The following is a 20,437-nucleotide window of genomic DNA, read 5'->3' on the forward strand; positions in this document are numbered from 1 at the left end:
GGTATGTTGGCCTTCATAGCTAGGGGATTTGAGTATAGGAGCAGGGAGGTCTTACTGCAGTTGTACAGGGCCTTAGTGAGGCCTCACCTGGAATATTGTGTTTAGTTTTGGTCTCCTAATCTGAGGAAGGACGTTCTTGCTATTGAGGGAGTGCAGCGAAGGTTCACCAGACTGATTCCAGGGATGTCATATGAGGAGAGACTGGATCAACTGGGCCTTTATTCACTGGAGTTTAGAAGGATGAGAGGGGATCTCATAGAAACATATAAGATTCTGACGGGACTGGACAGATTGGATGCGGGAAGAAGGTTCCCGATGTTGGGGAAGTCCAGAACCAGGGGACATCGTCTTAGGATAAGGGGTAAGCCATTTAGGACTGAAATGAGGAGAAACTTCTTCACTCAGAGAGTTGTTAACCTGTGGAATTCCCTGCCGCAGAGAGTTGTTGATGCCAGTTCATTGGATATATTCAAGAGGGAGTTAGATATGGCCCTTACGGCTAAAAGGGTCAAGGGGTATGGAGAAAAAGCAGGAAAGGGATACTGAGGGAATGATCAGCCATGATCTTATTGAATGGTGGTGCAGGCTTGAAGGGCCGAATGGTCTACTCCTGCACCTATTTTCTATGTTTCTATGTAGCCCCGACCTGCGTGGGAACACCAGCGGCAGGTTGGGGCCATAAAAGGAGCGGAGGTATGGCGGCCTGGGAGCAGCGTGGAGGTGTACTACTTCAGGGAATAGCGCGAGCCAGTGCAGGAGGGCGACAGCAGCGAAGAGTGATGTCATCAAGGTCCAGGTCGGTGATTGGAGCATGGGCAGATACAGCAGGAACGGCGAGAGACTGTGGAGGGATGTGATGGGGCCCAGGAGAGGCGCGAGTTTAGGGCCAGGGGCCCAGGGGCAGCACGGGCCAGCCCACACTCGATATGTGTGCGCGCTAGGTCTGTGCAGCAGAGGTGGTCTCCAGTCGTCTTGGATAACCTTTGCCACTGGACCAAGACCTAGCTCTGTCAAGCCCGTGTGGTGGCTGGTGTGCAACGGCCACCCCACGTTAAAAAAATCCACGCACAGGCATCTTCCGTCCTTCAGGATGTAGTTCGGGACCTGGAATATTAGGTCCTTCATTGAAACACCTGTGAACTCATCCTTTTTTGGCGTGGAAGCAAGTCACAATCGTTTCGAGGGACTGCCTATGAATGAATGAATGGCTAAAGGGACATGTTTGTCAATTCCACAACACAACACAAAATTGAAGACACAATCGAGGAGAATCCACTGGCACTCGAACTTTCTCACCTTGCAGTCTACTTTTGTGATGTGTTTGGCCGTGGTCTTTGCGTCCTCCTCGGCCAACAGCTCCTTGACTTTCTTTAGCACAGACATCTCGAGGGGTTTGTTCTCCAAGGGTATAAGCATCGACTGGTATCCGTTCGGCTTGAAGGAAGACACCAGTTCGACAACCGGGGCGGTGAACGACTGGTGCTGCAGCTCCTCCTCCTCCTCCGCACAACTTGGCATGGGACTGAGGTACATTTCCGTCTCCAGGAACCCGAAGTTCGTCTCGGATTGCCAGCTGGAGATGTTGGGATTTTCCTCGACTTTCAACCGCTCCACGTAGCTCTTTGCCATCAGCTGACTTTGCTTGAGCTGCTGCCTCTCCCAGTCGATCGGCGACGCGGGTCGCAGCTCACAGTAGTGGCCGTGTTCCGATTCTCTGGAATTCTCTCTCTGGACCGACTGCAAGGAGCCATGTGACGGGGTGGAATGTGCGCTGTTACAGTGAGGCCCACTCGAGGCCTCCGGGGGCCCTTCCTTGTTAGAGTCCTGGCACAGTCTATTCCCGATCGGGGGGCTGAGCTGTGGGTCACTGGACCGTTGCAGTACTGGCGACGAAGGTGCCATCCTGGCCACTCGGCCTAGCTGGCTTTTGTGCTTCAAACCTGTGGAAGATTTTACAAAATGTTAGATGCAAGTATTCTTACTTGGTATTTCCTCCCACACCCACCTTTCCTTTCCTGATAGTGCCTGACAGTTCCATGAGGACTGAGCCCCTTCCCATACCGTACCCTAGTGCCCACTCTTCATGTACAGGCCTAGAGTGAGGCTTTCTGACTGTAGAAAGTATTATAGCTGATCCTGGGCCTGAGATTGGGCCTGGGCCTGAGAATGGGCCTGAGCCTGAGATTGGGCCTGGGCCTGGGCCTGAGATTGAGCCTGGGCTTGGGCCTGAGATTGAGCCTGGCCTTGGGCCTGGGCCTGAGATTGAGATTGAGCCTGGGCCTGAGATTGAGCCTGGGTCTGGGCCTGAGATTGAGATTGAGCCTGGGCCTGAGATTGAGCCTGGGCTTGGGCCTGAGATTGAGCCTGGCCTTGGGCCTGGGCCTGAGATTGAGATTGAGCCTGGGCCTGAGATTGAGCCTGGGTCTGGGCCTGAGATTGAGATTGAGCCTGGGCCTGAGATTGAGCCTGGGCCTGGGCCTGAGATTGAGCTTGGGCCTGAGATTGAGCCTGGGCCTGAGATTGAGATTGAGCCTGGGCCTGAGATTGAGATTGAGCCTGGGCCTGAGATCGAGCTTACGATTAGGCCTGGGCCTGAGATTGAGCCTGGGCCTGAGATTGAGATTGAGATTGAGCCTGGGCCTGAGATCAAGCTTGCGATTAGGCCTGGGCCTGAGATTGAGCCTGGGCTTGAGATTGAGATTGAGCCTGGGCCTGAGATTGAGATTGAGCCTGGGCCTGAGATTGAGATTGAGCCTGGGCCTGAGATCGAGCTTACGATTAGGCCTGGGCCTGAGATTGAGCCTGGGCCTGAGATTGAGATTGAGCCTGGGCCTGAGATTGAGATTGAGCCTGGGCCTGAGATTGAGATTGAGATTGAGCCTGGGCCTGAGATCGAGCTTACGATTAGGCCTGGGCCTGAGATTGAGATTGAGCCTGGGCCTGAGATTGAGCCTGGGCTTGAGATTGAGATTGAGCCTGGGCCTGAGATTGAGCCTGGGCTTGAGATTGAGATTGAGCCTGGGCCTGAGATTGAGCCTGGGCTTGAGATTGAGATTGAGCCTGGGCCTGAGATTGAGCCTGGGCTTGAGATTGAGATTGAGCCTGGGCCTGAGATTGAGATTGAGCCTGGGCCTGAGATTGAGCCTGGGCTTGAGATTGAGATTGAGCCTGGGCCTGAGATTGAGCCTGGGCTTGAGATTGAGATTGAGCCTGGGCCTGAGATCGAGCCTGGGCTTGAGATTGAGATTGAGCCTGGGCCTGAGATCGAGCCTGGGCTTGAGATTGAGATTGAGCCTGCGATTAGACCTGGGCCTGAGATTGAGCTGGGGCCTGGGTCTGAGCCGAAGCCTGAGCTCACCTGATGTCCACAAACACATGCCCTTGCCAGCAGGGGTCACTGGTTAACGATAAGGTCTCGGAATTGTGGCTATTTTTCCTCTACAATTACAGAAGCAGATTAAAAAAATAAACACTCAAGAATTCTACATTCCAAACCTTCTGAACATTATTGATTTTTACATTATGATTAATGTCTGTTCAGAATTTTATCAAGTATTTAGTTAATGATGGAAGGCAGGAATCTACCATAAAGAGCAGATACTGTATTACCAATATGCCACTTACTTGTGCTGTATTCTGGAGACAAGGGAATCTCGTTCACCGGAGACATTCCGTGGCGAACATCCTTGATTTGATCCATACTGAGAGCAAAATTCCGGATTGTTTCCTTGTGATGTGGTGACGGAATACTAAAGAAAGACAAGGAATTGGTGAAATAAAGCTCCATCATTTACTCACTCACCACTTAGCTACAAAATACTCTGAGGCGTCAAATGGAGGTGAATCTTCCACCCCAAGCGGACTTTGGTCAGCTGGCCACGGAATGCACTGGCCTGCTGTAGGCCCAGCGTGAGGCCTGGTCTATTTTGAGGGCCGGGTCTCATTAGCATCGGACTGCGGATGAAGATCAGGCACTCCTGGGGGCAGCCTACCCGTTTCGAACCGCCACAATATCAGGCAGCCCAGCCAGCCTGTGGGCCGAGAGAATGGAGTGGTCCCCTGCTCTCCGAGGATGGCCTGGCTGGTTTTATACAGCTCTGAGGCTCCTCTGGGCCCCATAACAATGAAGAGGAGCTCACCTTTGGGACCCTCCTCAGCCAGGCTGGTGCACACTCCACCCAGTTCGGACCAAGAATGGTAACGGGGGCCCCGACACAAATCATAGGCCCTCGGTTTGCAATTTAAGCGGGCCCACCAACTGACTAGGTAGGGACGCTCCAGTCGCCCAAAGGTAGGCCCGGGAAACATTGCTGCAGCCATGGTGATTGGCCACCATTTTCAGGGCGCCAGGCGGAAGGCCTGAAAATACAGCCTGTTTTCTTAAAAGCTCCTCCCCCCCCCATGCCCCTGTCTCCGGAAGGCACAGGTTTCTGTTGGGGTACAGTTCCATCGGTGTTTGCCATGCTTCAGAACCTCACCCAAGTGTCTATTCTTAGACAGTCAGATCATTCGATCATGGGTGGAGGGAGAGGGATCACAGCCAAGCCTGATGCTATCCTCAACCAATGTTTGCGCGTACACAAACACACACACACACACACACACACATACACACACACACACACACACACACACACGGACCTTTATACAGGGGCCGCTGTCATAAGAACATAAAAAATAGGAGCAGGTGTAGGCCATACGGCCCCTCGAGCCTGCTCCACCATTTAATATGCTTATGGCTGATCCGATCATGGACTCAGGTCCACTTCCCTGCCCGCTCCCCATAACCCCTTAATCCCTTATCAATTAAGAAACTGTCTATCTCTATCTTAAATTTATTCAATGTCCCTTATCGGTTAAGAAACTATCTATCTCTGTCTTAAATATAACAATCCACGTCAGCACACTACCCCCAATCCCATGTGCTTTAACTTTGCACATTAATCTCTTGTGTGGGACCTTGTCGAAAGCCTTCTGAAAGTCCAAATACACCACATCAACTGGTTCTCCCTTGTCCACTCTACTGGAAACATCCTCAAAAAATTCCAGAAGATTTGTCAAGCATGATTTCCCTTTCACAAATCCATGCTGACTTGGACCTATCATGTCACCTCTTTCCAAATGCGCTGCTATGACATCCTTAATAATTGATTCCATCATTTTACCCACTACCGATATCAGGCTGACCGGTCTATAATTCCCTTTTTTCTCTCTCCCTCCTTTTTTAAAAAGTGGGGTTACATTGGCTACCCTCCACTCCATAGGAACTGATCCAGAGTCGATGGAATGTTGGAAAATGACTGTCAATGCATCTGCTATTTCCAAGGCCACCTCCTTAAGTACTCTGGGATGCAGACCATCAGGCGCTGGGGATTTATCGGCCTTCAATCCCATCAATTTCCCCAACACAGTTTCCCGACTAATAAGGATTTCCCTCAGTTCCTCCTTCTTAGTAGACCCTCTGACCCCTTTTATATCCAGAAGGTTGTTTGTGTCCTCCTTAGTGAATACCGAACCAAAGTACTTGTTCAATTGGTCTGCCATTTCTTTGTTCCCCGTTATGACTTCCCCTGATTCTGACTGCAGGGGACCTACATTTGTCTTTACTAATCTTTTTCTCTTTACATATCTATAGAAGCTTTTGCAGTCCATCTTAATGTTCCCTGCAAGCTTCCTCTCATACTCTATTTTTCCTGCCCTAATCAAACCCTTTGTCCTCCTCTGCTGAGTTCTAAATTTCTCCCAGTCCCCGGGTTCGCTGCTATTTCTGGCCAATTTGTATGCCACTTCCTTGGCTTTAATACTATCCCTGATTTCCTTTGATAGCCACGGTTGAGCCACCTTCCCTTTTTTATTTTTACGCCAGACAGGGATGTACAATTGTTGTAGTTCATCCATGCGGTCTCTAAATGTCTGCCATTGCCCATCCACTGTCAACCCCTTAAGTATCATTCGCCAATCTATCCTAGCCAATTCACACCTCATACCTTCAAAGTTACCCTTCTTTAAGTTCTGGACCATGGTCTCTGAATTAACCGTTTCATTCTCCATCCTAATGTAGAATTCCACCATATTATGGTCACTCTTCCCCAAGGGGCCTCGCACAACGAGATTGCTAATTAATCCTCTCTCATTACACAACACCCAGTCTAAGATGGCCTCCCCCCTAGTTGGTTCCTCGACGTATTGGTCTAGAAAACCATCCCTTATGCACTCCAGGAACACTAAACCTTTACCTGTTGCCACAGCTGTCACTTCGGATGATCTTATCAGACGTCAGACCATCCGTCATGGTCACACTCCGCCGCTTGATGTAACCGCCTTTCTGATTGGTTGGAGGGTTGGCCAGCCCGTGCTTCCCATTGGACAGTCCATAGCTGGCCTCCAGGTAGCGGAGGGGGAGAGTGCGGTTGATGGGAGAGTAGATGATGGCGCCGCTCTGCTCGGACACAGGTTTGCGGTTCCCAATATAAAAGCGGACGAGGGCGGGGATGTTGTCGAAGCTCTCTCGCTCGAACAGGTACTGGATGCGGGTGTAGGTCTCGTTGGGTTTGATCATCACCTTGTTGATTTTGAAGTGGAGCGGCTCATTCCTCCATCGGCAGGTCAGCACGTAATCTCCAACGCACGTGAGCGAATCACGGATCAGGAAATCCCCGTTCTTCTGCACCAGGTTCTCGGAAACCTGAAAAATAAAGGCGGATTTAAAAAAAAATAGAGTCTAGCAACAGAGGAACAGGATTCATCCCCTCGAGCCCATTCCGCCACTTAGATCATGGTTGACCTGTATCTTAACTCCATTTACCTGCCATGGTTCCATAACCCTTAATACCCTTAGCTGAATAAAAGTTTATCAATCTCAGTTTTAAAATTTTCCATTGACCCCAGCCTCAACGGGGTTTTTTGGAGGGGGGGGCGGGGTGATGGGGGAGGGGGAAGGGAGTTCCAGACTCCCAGTCTAACGCTGTGTTTCTAACCTCACTCAATTTTTATACATTCCAACAGCCGATGCCTCAGCGTCAGCCCCCTTGCTGGGCCCACTGGGTCACTCCGTGTGGTACCCAGCCATACCGACCAGGAAGCTCCCAAGCTTGTCCTGCAGTTTGTGTCGTTCTACCACCATGGGCCTTCCCATCCATGGGCCAGGAGCTTGGGAAAACCAGCCTGCTCCCCATCACTGTCCACCAACTTCTCCTCGGAAAGCGTATGTGCAGTCATGATTCTAATTTGCAACGTCGCTGGACGAGAAATGGAACAATGTCATCATCATCATAGGCAGTCCCTCGGAATCGAGGATGACTTGCTTCCACGTCAAAAAGTTCACAGGTGTTTCAATGATGGATCTAAAATTCCAGGTCCCGAACTAAATCTTGAAGGGTGGAAGATGCCTGTGCTTGGATTTTTTTAATGTGTGGTGACCGTTGCACACCAGCCACCTCACGGGCTTGACAGAGCTAGTTCTTGGCCCAGTAGCAAGGATTAACCAAGATGACTGGAGACCTGCTCTGCTGCACGGACCTAAGTGCTTACACATATCGCAGTGTGGGCTGGCCCGTGCTGCCCCGGGCCCTCGGCTCTTCTGGGCCCCGAACTCACGCCTCTCCTGGGCCCCGATCACGTCCCTCTACAATCTCTCGCCGCTCCTTCGCCCCGACCTCGCTGCTCGTTCAGTACCTGCCCACGCTGAACAATGTCAGGGTGGTGCAGTAGGTGGTAGGGATTGGGGCTCACTGTTGGAGAAGAGTCGAGGGAGCTTTACCATGCTGTATCTGACCTGTCGGTGCTGCTCACTAACCCTGGGTACCTGAAAAGGGAGAGTGTTCCATCTATTCTGCACCTCACCGGGATGAGCACAAAATTCGCAAAATAATAGATACTCGGCAATAATGCCATGCTGGGATTGGAGACACTGAGCAGCTATCGACTTTTAGCTGCACCTCACCCTTTGTGCTGTATATTTATGTCAGTAATGCATACAGCAGTAAAAATGTCAAAGCAGTTTCCTGCAAAGAGGAACAGCGGAAGATATATTGCACTTGTTTACCCGGCTTTTAGATGACTATCTCTCTTGATCGCTCAATTCATATTCATAGTAACACTCGGGGGAGCTATCACCTTGACATTTCAATTTGTTTTTGAATCAGATTCATTTCTGATAACGGAATTTCCTTTTTTTTTGCGAAGTGCTCTTGCAAGCACCTTGAAAACACTGACTGAATCGGGGCTTTAGCGAACAGGGACTGTATCTAGAAATGAGTGTCATACTGTGTTAGTGTATGAGCATCGAACACTCACATGCGTTCTTCCCTTCGCTACTTTAATAGAGGTGGTACCCGATTTATTTTAAAATAGTGGCCAGAAGAATATCATACAAACCTGTGCAGCATTCTTACATATCACAAGATAATTACAAATGATGTCGATTAACTCCATCCATCCATAAAGACCCAAAAGAGGCCCCATTGCAACATCCAATTGTCCCTCAAGAGATGCTAACGTTTTTGCCCAGATTGCTCTATCTGGAACTCCATTCTATGTATTCATCATTCTTTGTGTGAAGGAAAACATCTTTATCAAGTCAAATTTTCCCTTTTACTCATCATCAACATCATAGGCAGTCCCTCGAGTCGAGGATGACTTGCTTACTCGTCAAAAAGTTCACAGGTCTTTCAATGATGGACCTAAAATTCCAGGTCCGAACTAAATCTTGAAGGGAGGAAGATGTCTGCGCGTGGATTTTTTTTAACGTGTGGTGACCGTTGCACACCAACCACCACACTGGCTTGACAGAGCTAGGTCTTGGTCCAGTAGCTAGGATTAACCAATACGAGTGGAGACCAGCTCTGCTGCACGGACCTAGTGCGCACACATATCGCAATGTGGGCTGGGCCCGTGCTGCCCCTGGGCCCTCGCCTCTTCTGGGCCCCGAACTCATGCCTCTCCTGGGCCCCGATCACATCCCTCTACAGTCTCTCGCTGCTCCTTCACCACTCCTGCTGTACCGGCCCACGCTCTAATCACCGACGTGGACCTTGGTGACGCCCCTTTTCACTGCCGTTGCTCTCCTGCTCCAGCACGTGCTGCTCCCTGGAGTGGTATGCTGCCATGCTGCTCCTTCCGCTCCCCGGCCTGCTCCGATGGTGCTCGCAGGCCGAGGGCCGCACATACTGCTGGTTCGCTGCTGGACCCCTTTATCCTCTTGTCAAATTTGGCTTAAAGTAATTTTCCACATTTACCTTTACCATACCCTGAATAATCTTATAGATATCTCTCGAAGATCACCTCCTTTCAAGAGTGAAAAGCCAAAGTTCCTCCAGTTTTTCCTTATGACTCAAGACTCTGACATTCGGGATCAGCCTTGTGATTCTCCTTTACAACTCCTCCAGTGCTTAAATGCCTCCCTTGTGCCTCGGTGATCAGAACTCAACAAAAGTAGTGGATTAGTCTGACCAGCGCACTCTAAAGTTGGAGAATGGTTTCGCTCAGTCGTTCCGTACAGTGTGGACGATATCATTGTATTGGCTTTGTTGATTGCTGGTCTGCATTGGTTGGACATGTTGAGTGTCAAGACTGCTAAGACTCCAAGGTCTCTTTCAATTTCACCCGTGGCTATTTCAACACCATTCATTCCTTGCTTCCCATGTGCAGTATTTTACACTTGTCTATATTAAGTTTCATCTGCCACTGTTTTGCCCATCTAACATTTGTCTGACCTATTTTGCATTTGCACATTTAAAACTTCTTCTTCCTTTGAAGCCAGCAGGAGAATTAAAAGAGGTAGATTTACTTTGCTTTTGTTTTAATGCCATTCCCCTTTCCAATTTCTGTGCATTCTTTCCTGAAGTCTCACGCTGGCATATAGCTCTGGTACCTCACATAAATTAATAAGTGGAAGCCTGGACAATGAATGTCGCCAGGCCTGGCCTGAGCATAAAATCCAGACAGATATCCTGGAGAAGAGGTGAGCAAACAAGAGAGGAAAATAAAATATCCACTTCATGTCGAACCTTTGTGTTGAAGAATTAAAAATTAAAGAATAGAAATTATTTGACAGAAGTAGAAAAGGTGTTTAGTCTGGAAATAGCTGACTCCAGTAGATCACACATGCACATGCCACGTATATATCCAGGGTGAAACAAGCAGGTTTTCAAATGTTTGTATTTCAAGTGAGTGAGTGCCAGAGTGTAAACCCAATTCCCAGTGGGAACAAGCAAACAACTTTAAACTACCCATGTATTTCAGAGCTGCCCAAAAAAGTTTCCAGACAAGTTGGAAAAAAAAAGATAAAACGTGCCATTGAATGTTGTAATCTAATTATTTTCTTACATTCACAAAAGCTGCTAGCTCTGCTATTTTTTGCTGTCATCTTTGGCATCTTAACCCTCTCCCAACTCACCTCTGCTCCATAGGGGGAGCCTGAGCTCTCTGAGTGTTTGGCAGCTCCCAGAGAAGAAACATAGAAACATAGAAACATGGAAAATAGATGCAGGAGTAGGCCATTCGGCCCTTCGAGCCTGCACCGCCATTCAATGAGTTCATGGCTGAACATGCAACTTCAGTAACCCATTCCTGCTTTCTCACCATACCCCTCGTTCCCCCTAGTAGTAAGGACTTCATCTAACTCCTTTTTGAATATATTTAGTGAATTGGCCTCAACAATTTCCTGTGGTAGAGAATTCCACAGGTTCACCACTCTCTGGGTGAAGAAGTTTCTCCTCATCTCAGTCCTAAATGGCTTACCCCTTATCCTTAGACTGTGACCCCTGGATCTGGACTTCCCCAACATTGGGAACATTCTTCCTGCATCTAACCTGTCTAAACCCATCAGAATTTTAAATGTTTCTATGAGATCCCCTCTCATTCTTCTGAACTCCAGTGAATATAAGCCCAGTTGATCCAGTCTTTCTTGATATGTCAGTCCCGCCATCCCGGGAATCAGTCTGGTGAACCTTCGCTGCACTCCCTCAATAGCAAGAATATCCTTCCTCAAGTAAGGAGACCAAAATTGTACACAATACTCCAGGTGTGGCCTCACCAAGGCCCTGTACAACTGTAGAGGAGCGTGCTGCCTTTTCTCGATGCTGGGGTATACATCAACAAATCTGTACTGTGCATTCAACTTTAGACCATGCAACGGTCAGCAAGACATCAGGGGAGCTGCTGGAATGATTGATTTTACATTTTTGTAGAACATTGTGTCCAATAAACCAAACCATGATTCCAACATATATAACACCCCCAAATACAATAGTCTCCAAAATATATAACACTCCTTGATACAATAGTCTCCAACATATATAACACCCCCAGATACAATAGTCTCCAAAATATATAACACCCCTTGATACAATAGTCTCCAACATATATAACACCCCAAGATACAATAGTCTCCAACATATATAACACCCCCAAATACAATCGTCCCCAACATATATAACACCCCCAAATACAACAGTCCCCAACGTATATAACACCCCCAGATACAATAGTCTCCAACATATATAACACCCCCAAATACAACAGTCCCCAACATATATAACACCCCTAGATACAATAGTCTCCAACATATATAACACCCCCAAATACAACAGTCCCCAACATATATAACACCCCCAGATACAATAGTCTCCAACATACCCTGTATTCTATATAAAATGCAAGGCTTATGGTTCCTTTCTCTCCTTCACTAATAACCCATTTAAAATGCCATTTTTGCACTGAGGCTTTACCTCCCGTGGGATGCGCCCATGGTACCAGGCGTGACTACGCAGGTCTGTGCTACTCAGTTTCAGCTCCTCCTCCAACTCTTTGTGCAGCTTCTCAGGGCTGGAATCCAGGATGTATTTGTCCTTTGAAAACTGCAAGAAACAAGGGAAACTGGACCTTAATAAAATCGATAATTGGCAGTCTATGAAGTAACACCTAGTTCTGTTTTACATTACATCGGATTACAAACGATATATGATACAGAAACAGGCGATTCGGTCCAACCAGCCCATGCCGTCGTTTATGCTCCACTCGCGCCTCCTCCCGTCTTCCCTCATCTAAATCTGTCAACATAACCCTCTATTCCCTTCTCCGTCAGATGCTTGTCCAGCCTCCCCTTAAATGCATCGATACAGTTTGCATTAACAACTCCCTGTGGTAGCGAGTTCCACAATCTCACCACTCTCTGGGTAAAGAATTTTCTTCTGAATTCCCTATTGGATTTCTTGGTGTCTATTTTATGTTGATGGCCTCAAGTTACACTCTTCCTCACAAGTGGAAACACTCTCTCTGTATCCACTCTATCAAAACCGTTCATAATTTTAAAGACCTCTTTTCGGTTACCTCTCAGCCTTCTTTTTTCAAGAGAAAAGAGACCCAGCCTGTTCATCCTTTCCTGATACGTATACCCTCGCATTTCTGATATTGTCTGTTCATGGCATTTTGTTTTTAAAGCCCCCCACCCCCTCCCCATTTCCAGTCTACAACACCGGTCGGGCTCACCAAATTCTACCAACATGTCTTAAAAGTTTCTGAATCCTTCAAAGCTGATGCTTTGGCACAGTCTCTATCTGCACTGGAAACGATTCCCTAAACTGGACAGACATCACTCAGTGGCTTTTTGGGTTCCCATGTACTCCACATGTTGAGGGATTCCCGAGCAAGTTGATATTTTGAAACCTGTTGCACACCAGCCGACCGGAGTAACAAGCTTATTTTTCCAATCTCGTGGTTGCCAAGGTTACTGAAATTACGGGAGTGAAGCTGGTGAATTGTGTTCGTTTCCAGCAAAGAGCTGCTTTCAAATCTCTGCTGTTTTACTGTTCTTCACACAGTACAGTCTAACATCAATAAAAAAAGACTAGCGCCTTTCATGCCTTCAGGACATCTCAATGAAGTACTTTTAAAGTGTAGTCACTGTTGTGATGGAAATGCGACAGCCAATTTGTGCACAGCAAGCTCCCACAAACAGCAGTGGGATAATGACCAGAAAATCTGTTTTAGTGATATTGGTTCAGGGATAAATATTGCCCAGACCACCGGGGAGAACTGCTCTGCTGTTCTTAGAATAGTGTCATGGGGTCATTTAGAAATTGAGCATGAGAGAGAATACATTCAATTTAAGGCCATTCCCCTCCTTCCCCTGATGCTAAGGTACATTTTCACTGTATGGGACCTCCACCCCACCCGTGACTATTTCGCATACGTGTGATATGTGGGGAGCTCATGTAAGCTATTCAACATAAGAACATAAGAAATAGGAGCAGGAGTAGGCCATACGGCCCCTCGAGCCTGCTCCGCCATTCAATACGATCATGGCTGATCCGATCATGGACTCAGCTCCACCACCCTGCCCGCTCCCCATAACCTCTTATTTCTTTATCGGTTAAGAAACTATCCATCTCTGTCTTAAATTTATTCAATGTCCCAGCTTCCACAGCTCTCTGAGGCAGCGAATTCCACAGATTTACAACCCTCCGAGAGAAGAAATTTCTTCTCATCTCAGTTTTAAATGGGCGGCCCCTTATTCTAAGATTATGCCCTCTAGTTCTAGTCTCCCCCATCAGTGGAAACATCCTCTCTGCATCCACCTTGTCGAGCCTCCTTATAATCTTATACATTTCGATAAGATCACCTCTCATTCATCTGAATTCCAATGAGTAGAGGCAAAAGCTCCTCAACCTTTCCTCATAAGTCAACCCCCTCATCTCCGGAATCAACCAGTTGAGCCCAATCCCGTCTTTCTTTAAATATCTGCGCACCCACTTTCCAGCCAGGGTTCCTGGAGATTGATCAGGAATGGGAAGGATTTTTACCAATTGTGGCCCTAACCACCACCACCTCAGCTCAGATCGGCGTTGTATCTCGGGACTTTCCTGCTTGGCGTGGCTCACTAGCCGCAGGCAGGTCGTGGGTTAATTGGGAAAGTGGGGGAAAAAAAGTGGAAAGTGGAAAGCAGTATAAAGCCTGCCACACAGGGTGTAAAACACCGACAGCAGATCTGCACCAAACTACTCCCACCCCTCCCTCCCTTCTCCCCATTGCGTCTGACAGTCACAGAACGAGGATTGCCAATCCTCCAGGACTGTCCTGGCGTCTGCAGGACTTGAAGATTAATCTCCGGGACACTGCTGGGAGCAACTCAGGAGAAAAACCACGGGGGCATTAAAAAAATGGTTTGTTTCTTTGCATTTTCTTTGAACGTGTTTATTAGTTATAAAAATGTTGAAGATAGGAAGAAAGGTGATTTGACTGGGCGGGGCGGTTGGAGGTGGGGGTTCGTGTAATAAAATCTCCAGGAATCCGTCCAACAAGAGATGGCAACCCGATATAGGAGACTTTGATCTTTGATATGAGCCGTGGCTCAGTAGGTAGCAAGCTCGCCTCTGCGTCAGAAGGTTGTGGGTTCAAGTCCCACTCCAGCGACTTGAGCACATAAATGCAGTGCTGAGGGAGCACTGCACTGTTGGAGGTCTTTCGGATGAGACATTAAACCGAGGCTCTCTCAGGTGGACGTAAATGATTCCATGGAACTATTTCAAAGAAGAGCAGGCGAGTTATTCCCGGGGCCCAGATTAATATTTATCCCTCAGTCAAGATAAAGATAACAAAAACAGATTATATGGTCATTATCACATTGATGTTTGTGGGAGATTGCTGTCGGGATTACCACAGTGATTACACATCAAAAGTACTTCATTGGCTGTAAAGCGCTTTGAGACATCCGGTGGTCATGAAAGGTGCTATATAAATGCAAGTTTTTCATTTGCAATGCCTGTGACACTAATCCGGAGAGAATTCAATCCAATGGCAGCAATGCAGAAGGTGAGAGGTACTGTGTTTCCAGGCAGTGGGGGAGGGGAAGCCTGGTTTGTGCTACACAGCAATCGCGGGATTATCTACAACAACAACTTGCATTTATATAGCACCTTTAACATACTAAAATGTCCCAAGGTGCAAATTGGGCCGCGGAGGTAAATATTCCCCAGTGTCTGTCCCACAGTTGAGCCATTAAAAGCTATGTTTAAACGAAAAGCTATTTCAACCTGAAGCATCAAATATAATTAAGCAGACAACCAAAACTAAATTCCCACTGGGAGGGATTTCCCTCTATCCCAGGAAATTAAATACATGCACTGGATCCTCGCTGTGAAATAACCTTTGTGGGAAAAAGTGGCTTACATCAAATTGTGTTACAGAGACATTTTTCTTCAATTATCTTAGCTGATGGAGCCACAGAGATTTTGTATTATATATCTGTGCTTATGGTACTGTGAAGAGTGGTGACAACTGGTGAAATGGCTTTTTAAATATAGTCAGGGATGTGCTATATGTGGGAGCGTGGTGTATCGGTCACTGTGGTGATGAGGGTGTGCTATATGTCTTCATAGGCAGTTCCTCGAAATTGAGGAAGATTTGCTTTCACTCTAAAAGTAACTTCTTAGGTGGCTGAACAGTCCAATACGGGAATTACAGGCTCTGTCACAGGTGGGACAGACAGTCATTGAAGGAAAGGGTGGGTGGGGAGTTTGATTTGCTGCACACTCCTTCCGCTGCCTGCGCTTGATTTCTGCATGCTCTCGGCGATGCGATTCGAGGAGCTCAGCGCCGCCCCGGATACTCTTCCTTCACTTAGGGCGGTCTTTGGCCAGGGACTCCCAGGTGCTGGTGGGGATGTTGCACTTTATCAGGGAGGCTTTGAGGGTGTCCCTGAAATGTTTATGCTGCCACCTGGGGCTCACTTGCCGTGTAGGAGTTCCGAGTAGAGCGCTTGCTTTGGGTGTCTCGTGTCAGGCATGCGGACGATGTGGCCCGCCCAACGGAGCTGGTCGAGTGTGGTCAGTGCTTCGATGCACACTGCACTGCCCCCCTCAGTCATCAAAATCCACGGCGCGGCCTTGGGCAATGTGGACCATTTTCCATACCTCGGGAGCCTCCTATCAGCAAGGGCAGACATCGACTACGAGTCCAACACTGCCTCCAGTGCGCCAGCACAGCCTTCAGTCGCCTGAGGAAGAGAGTTTTTGAAGACCAGGACCTCAAATCTGGCACCAAGCTTATGGTCTACAGGGCAGTAGTGATACCCGCCCTCCTATATGGTTCAGAGACGTGGACCATATACAGTAGATACCTCAAAGTGCTGGAGAAGTACCATCAGCGCTGCCTCCGCAAGATCCTGCAAATCCACTGGAAGGATAGACGCACCAACATCAGTGTTCTCGCTCAGGCCAACATCCCCAGCATCGAAGCATTGCTATATGTGAGAGTGTGGCGTATCAGTGTTGTGATGAGCGGTATGTAATATGTGGGAGTGTGGTGTCTCAGTCAGTGTGGTGACGAGGGAGTGCTATATGTGGGGGTGTGGTGTATCAGTGTTGTGATGAGCATGTGCTATATCATCATTATCATCATAGGCAGTCCCTCTAGTCGAGGATGACTTGCTTCCACGTCAAAAATTTCACAGGTGTTTCAATGATGGACCTAAAATTCCAGGTCCGAACTAAATCTTGAAGGGTGGAAGATGCCTGTGCTTGGATTTTTTTAACATGTGGTGGTCGTTGCACACCAGCCACCACACGGACTTGACAGAGCTAGGTCTTGGTCCAGTGGCAAGGATTAACCAAGATGACTGGAGACCAGCTCTGCTGCATGGATCTAGCGCGCACACATATCGCAGTGTGAGCTGGCCCGTGCTGCCCCTGGGCCCTCAACTCTTCTGGGCTCCGAACTCGCGCCTCTCCTGGGTCCCAATCACATCCCTCTACAATGTATATGTGGGACCGTGGGGTAACGAGTCAAAATTTCCTTGCAATTAACTTCACCGGTGACAATGGCGTTAGCTGTTTTCTGATCTCATTCTCCTGTTTGCTCCTGATTTACTACTGGCCCTGAAGGGTTTATATGTATGAAATTGCTTTTGATTCCATTGAGTTAATTTGATGTGTTCTGCTGCTGTGACTGCAAATACACAGCCCCTGGTGCAGATCCAGGTCAGCTGGTGATGTCATGTTATATTTTTACTCTGCTCTTCTGGTAGTCCTGATTCCTGTGGGCCAATGGGTGAGATTTAAACATCAGGATCCAGCTAGCAGCCAGACAAGAAGTTCGGTGAGAGAGAGAGAGAGAGAGAATGGGGGGGAAAGGAGGAAGGAGAAGGATAGACAAATGAAGAAATACAGGTTGAACGATCGAGAGACTGTTGAAGAGAGGAGAGAAGCAGATAGAGACAGGCCAACAGAAAGAGGAGGAGGAGGAAAAAAGAAAGGAGGAGGGGATTGGAAGTGGGACAGAGACAGACAGAGGTATTGAGGCTACAACTGTAGCATCAGCACAAAGTCTTTCATAAGAACATAAGAAATAGGAGCAGGAGTAGGCCCTACGGCCCCTCGAGCCTGCTCTGCCATTCAATAAGATCATGGCTGATCATCGACCTCAACTCCACTTTCCCGTCCAATCTCCACATCCTTTGATTCAATTAGGCTCCAAAAATCTATCTATCTCAGCCTTGAATATATTCAGAGACTCAGCATCCACAGCCCTCTGGGGCAGAGAATTCCAAAGATTCACTTCACATCAATGCTAAATTTGTAATGTAGTAAGGGAGTGAGGTGCAGTAAACATCTGTTGGAGGAGGCCGAATCACTCCACTTCACTCCAGAGCCCCGTCAGGCACTGCTTGCAGATTTACTGCAGCTGGACAGCAAGCCTGAGTTGGCGCTTTCAAGGGAGGAGGGGGGAAAATGGGCAAAACCTGGGGCTGAGGGGGGGAAACGCATTTAAAATACATCAGATTGGTAACACTAATCCTCCAGTATAAATGTTATCACACTGCTTGACAACACAGCGTGCAGAAACCTGCCTCTGTGCCAGAATCAGGCCCTGAACTAACCAAATCCACTCTGACATTAGACTGTATATAATATAAAACATAGGGTACCCTGGACTGATCTCAAAGCAGCCAGCGCAGTTTTAAAATTCTCATCATCGTGTTCAAATCCTTCCATGGCCTCATCCCTCCCTATCTCTGTAACCTCCTCCAGCCCTACAACCCTCCGTGATCTCTGCGTTCCTCCAACTCTGGCCTCTTGTGCACCCCCATTTCCTTTGTCTCACTATTGACAACCGTGCCTTCAGCCATCTAGATCCTAAGCTCTGGATTACCCTCCCTAAACCTCTCCGCCTCTCTACCTCTCTTTCCTTTTTTAAGAAGCTACTTAAAACCTACTGCTTTGACCTAGCTGTCCTAATATCTCCTTCTTTGGCTCTGTGTCAATTTTTTGTCTGATTGCACTCCTGTGAAGCGTCGTGGGAAGTTTTACTACATTAAAGGTGCTATATATATTACCGTTATACTTCACTTAAAAACAAATCTTTCCAGCAGCCTTACATCTAGCTTACAGCCAGCTGTGCAAGGCCAGCTTAGGTTGAACCCGATGTCACCAGCACCGGTCGCGAACAATATAAAAGTGCCTGCTATCCCAGTGCTGTGGGATCTTTCCCATTGACATTGTGTGGGTGGATGCTACACTAACAGCTACACAGCCGCCGTCATTTATGAAACCCGTGACACAGGCTGTGAGCAGGGGTGGGCAGGGATATTTCATCCCGGACGCTCCATCCGACCATGATCACGTTCAACGCCTTTGGACAGCTGCACGTGCCCAGTGTTAACCGGGCAAATTTGCAACAGCGAATGGAAGCAGTTCCATGACTTAGCTGAAACAGCTCTGTGGGGGAAAGGGGGGTACAGCTATTGTCTTAGTTTTACTGGGGCCAGCCCACACTGCGATCTATGGACAATAAGACTAGGTCCGTGCAGCAGAGCTGGTCTCCAGTCGTCTTGGTTAACCCTTGCCACTGGATCAAGACCGAGCTCTGACAAGCCTGTGTGATGGCTGGTGTGCAACGGCCACCACACGTTAAAAGAATCCATGCACAGGCACCTTCCATCCTTCAATATGTAGTTCGGGACCTAGAATGTCAGGTCCCTCATTGAAACACCTGTGAACTCATCCCTTTTTGGTGTGGAAGTGTGTCATCCTCGATAGGAGGAACTGCCTAATACTAATAATACTACTGTAGAATTGGTATCACAATTTACAATGTTGAGCAGCTGGATACCAGACCTGTCTTTGGCCTGTTGAATGCTTCATTTGTTATGCGGGGTTCGATTGAAGGCAGCTGATTGGTCATTAGTGGCACCTACTGTGGGCCTGCACGACAGGCCAGAACCGTGACCTTTGAACTGCAGCCAGCAAATTAAATGATCCACCCCCCCTCCCACCCTTCTGAATTGTGCAGCATTTAATGATTTGGGTGTTGGAAAATCCACCTTCCCCTCCCCAGTAACACATATGAGCGGTTTTTAATATTCCAGGAGTTTTTAATTGTAAACTCTAATTAATTGTTTATCAGTTTGCTTTTCTCATCACTCTTCAGGATCAGGGGGAAGGAAGAAAAAACAATAGGCAGTGCCCTTAAACACAAGGCTGATAATTACATGTCCCAGTTAATGATGTGCCTTTTCAATTCAGCAATTCATTACCATATAAAACACGGCCCTAATTCATAGCCGCTGGTAACATATGGGATGTGGGAACAGCGCAAGCCTCATTTAAGGGTATGGAGGAATGCTGTTCTCTCATTAGTGCCCTATTTATTCCATGAAGAGCCTCTGACAGCAAGCATGCTGGCAGACATCCTTCCACAGCACGGCTGAGATGGTGTGTATAGAATGAAAGAACTTGTATTTTATATCGCGCCTTTCACAATCTCAGGATGTCCCACAGCGCTTTACAGCCAATGAAATGCTTTTCAAGTGTGGTCGCTGTTGTAATGTAGGGAAACACGGCAGCCAATTTGCGCACAGCAAGCTCCCACAAACAGCAATGTGATAATGACCAGATAATCTGTTTTTTTTTTAAGTCATGTTAGTTGAGGGATAAATATTGGCCAGGACAACCAGGGAAAACTCCAGGGAGAAAGAATGCGGCATAGGCAGGCCCTCAGGGGACAGGGGAGGACAGGCCAAAGGAAACAGTCAGGCCTTATGTGGAGAGAAAGAGAATGGGGGGAGGGGTGAAGGAATGGGGGGAAGAATGGTGGGGGGGAGAGAGGGGAGGAATGGGGGGGAGAGAGGGGAGGAATGGGGGGGAGAGAGGGGGGGAATGGGGGGGAGAGAGGGGGGAATGGGGGGGGAGAGAGGGGGGAATGGGGGGGAGAGAGGGGAGGAATGGGGGGGAGAGAGGTGAGGAATGGGGGTGATAGGGAGGAATGGGGTGGAGAGGGGGAGGAATGGGGGGAGAGGGGGAGGAATGGGGGGTGGAGAGGGGAGGAATGGGGAGGGGAGGGAGAGGGGGAGGAATGGGGGGTGGAGAGGGGAGGAATGGGGAGGGGAGGGGAGATGGGGAGGAATGGGGGGAGGAATGAGTGGGAGAGAGGGAGGACCATG

At 48.3% G+C, this 20,437-nt stretch overlaps 1 protein-coding gene across 6 annotated transcripts in view; it reads right to left on the bottom strand.

Moving 5' to 3' along the window:
• Window positions 1-20,437, bottom strand: part of LOC139233181 (SH2 domain-containing protein 3C-like) — a 186,507-nt gene that overhangs the window by 18,332 nt on the left and 147,738 nt on the right. For all 6 annotated transcript variants that reach the window (XM_070863802.1, XM_070863804.1, XM_070863805.1 and 3 more), the window contains 4 exons: window positions 11,730-11,858; window positions 6,237-6,685; window positions 3,625-3,749; window positions 1,297-1,940 (listed from right to left, as the gene is read on the bottom strand). In XM_070863802.1, the coding sequence (XP_070719903.1) occupies window positions 1,297-1,940; window positions 3,625-3,749; window positions 6,237-6,685; window positions 11,730-11,858 (1,347 nt within the window). The remainder of the gene's footprint in view (window positions 1-1,296; window positions 1,941-3,624; window positions 3,750-6,236; window positions 6,686-11,729; window positions 11,859-20,437) is intronic.

The sequence above is a fragment of the Pristiophorus japonicus genome, chromosome 20 (assembly GCF_044704955.1).
Source record: "Pristiophorus japonicus isolate sPriJap1 chromosome 20, sPriJap1.hap1, whole genome shotgun sequence".
NCBI classification, from domain to species: Eukaryota; Metazoa; Chordata; class Chondrichthyes; family Pristiophoridae; genus Pristiophorus; species Pristiophorus japonicus.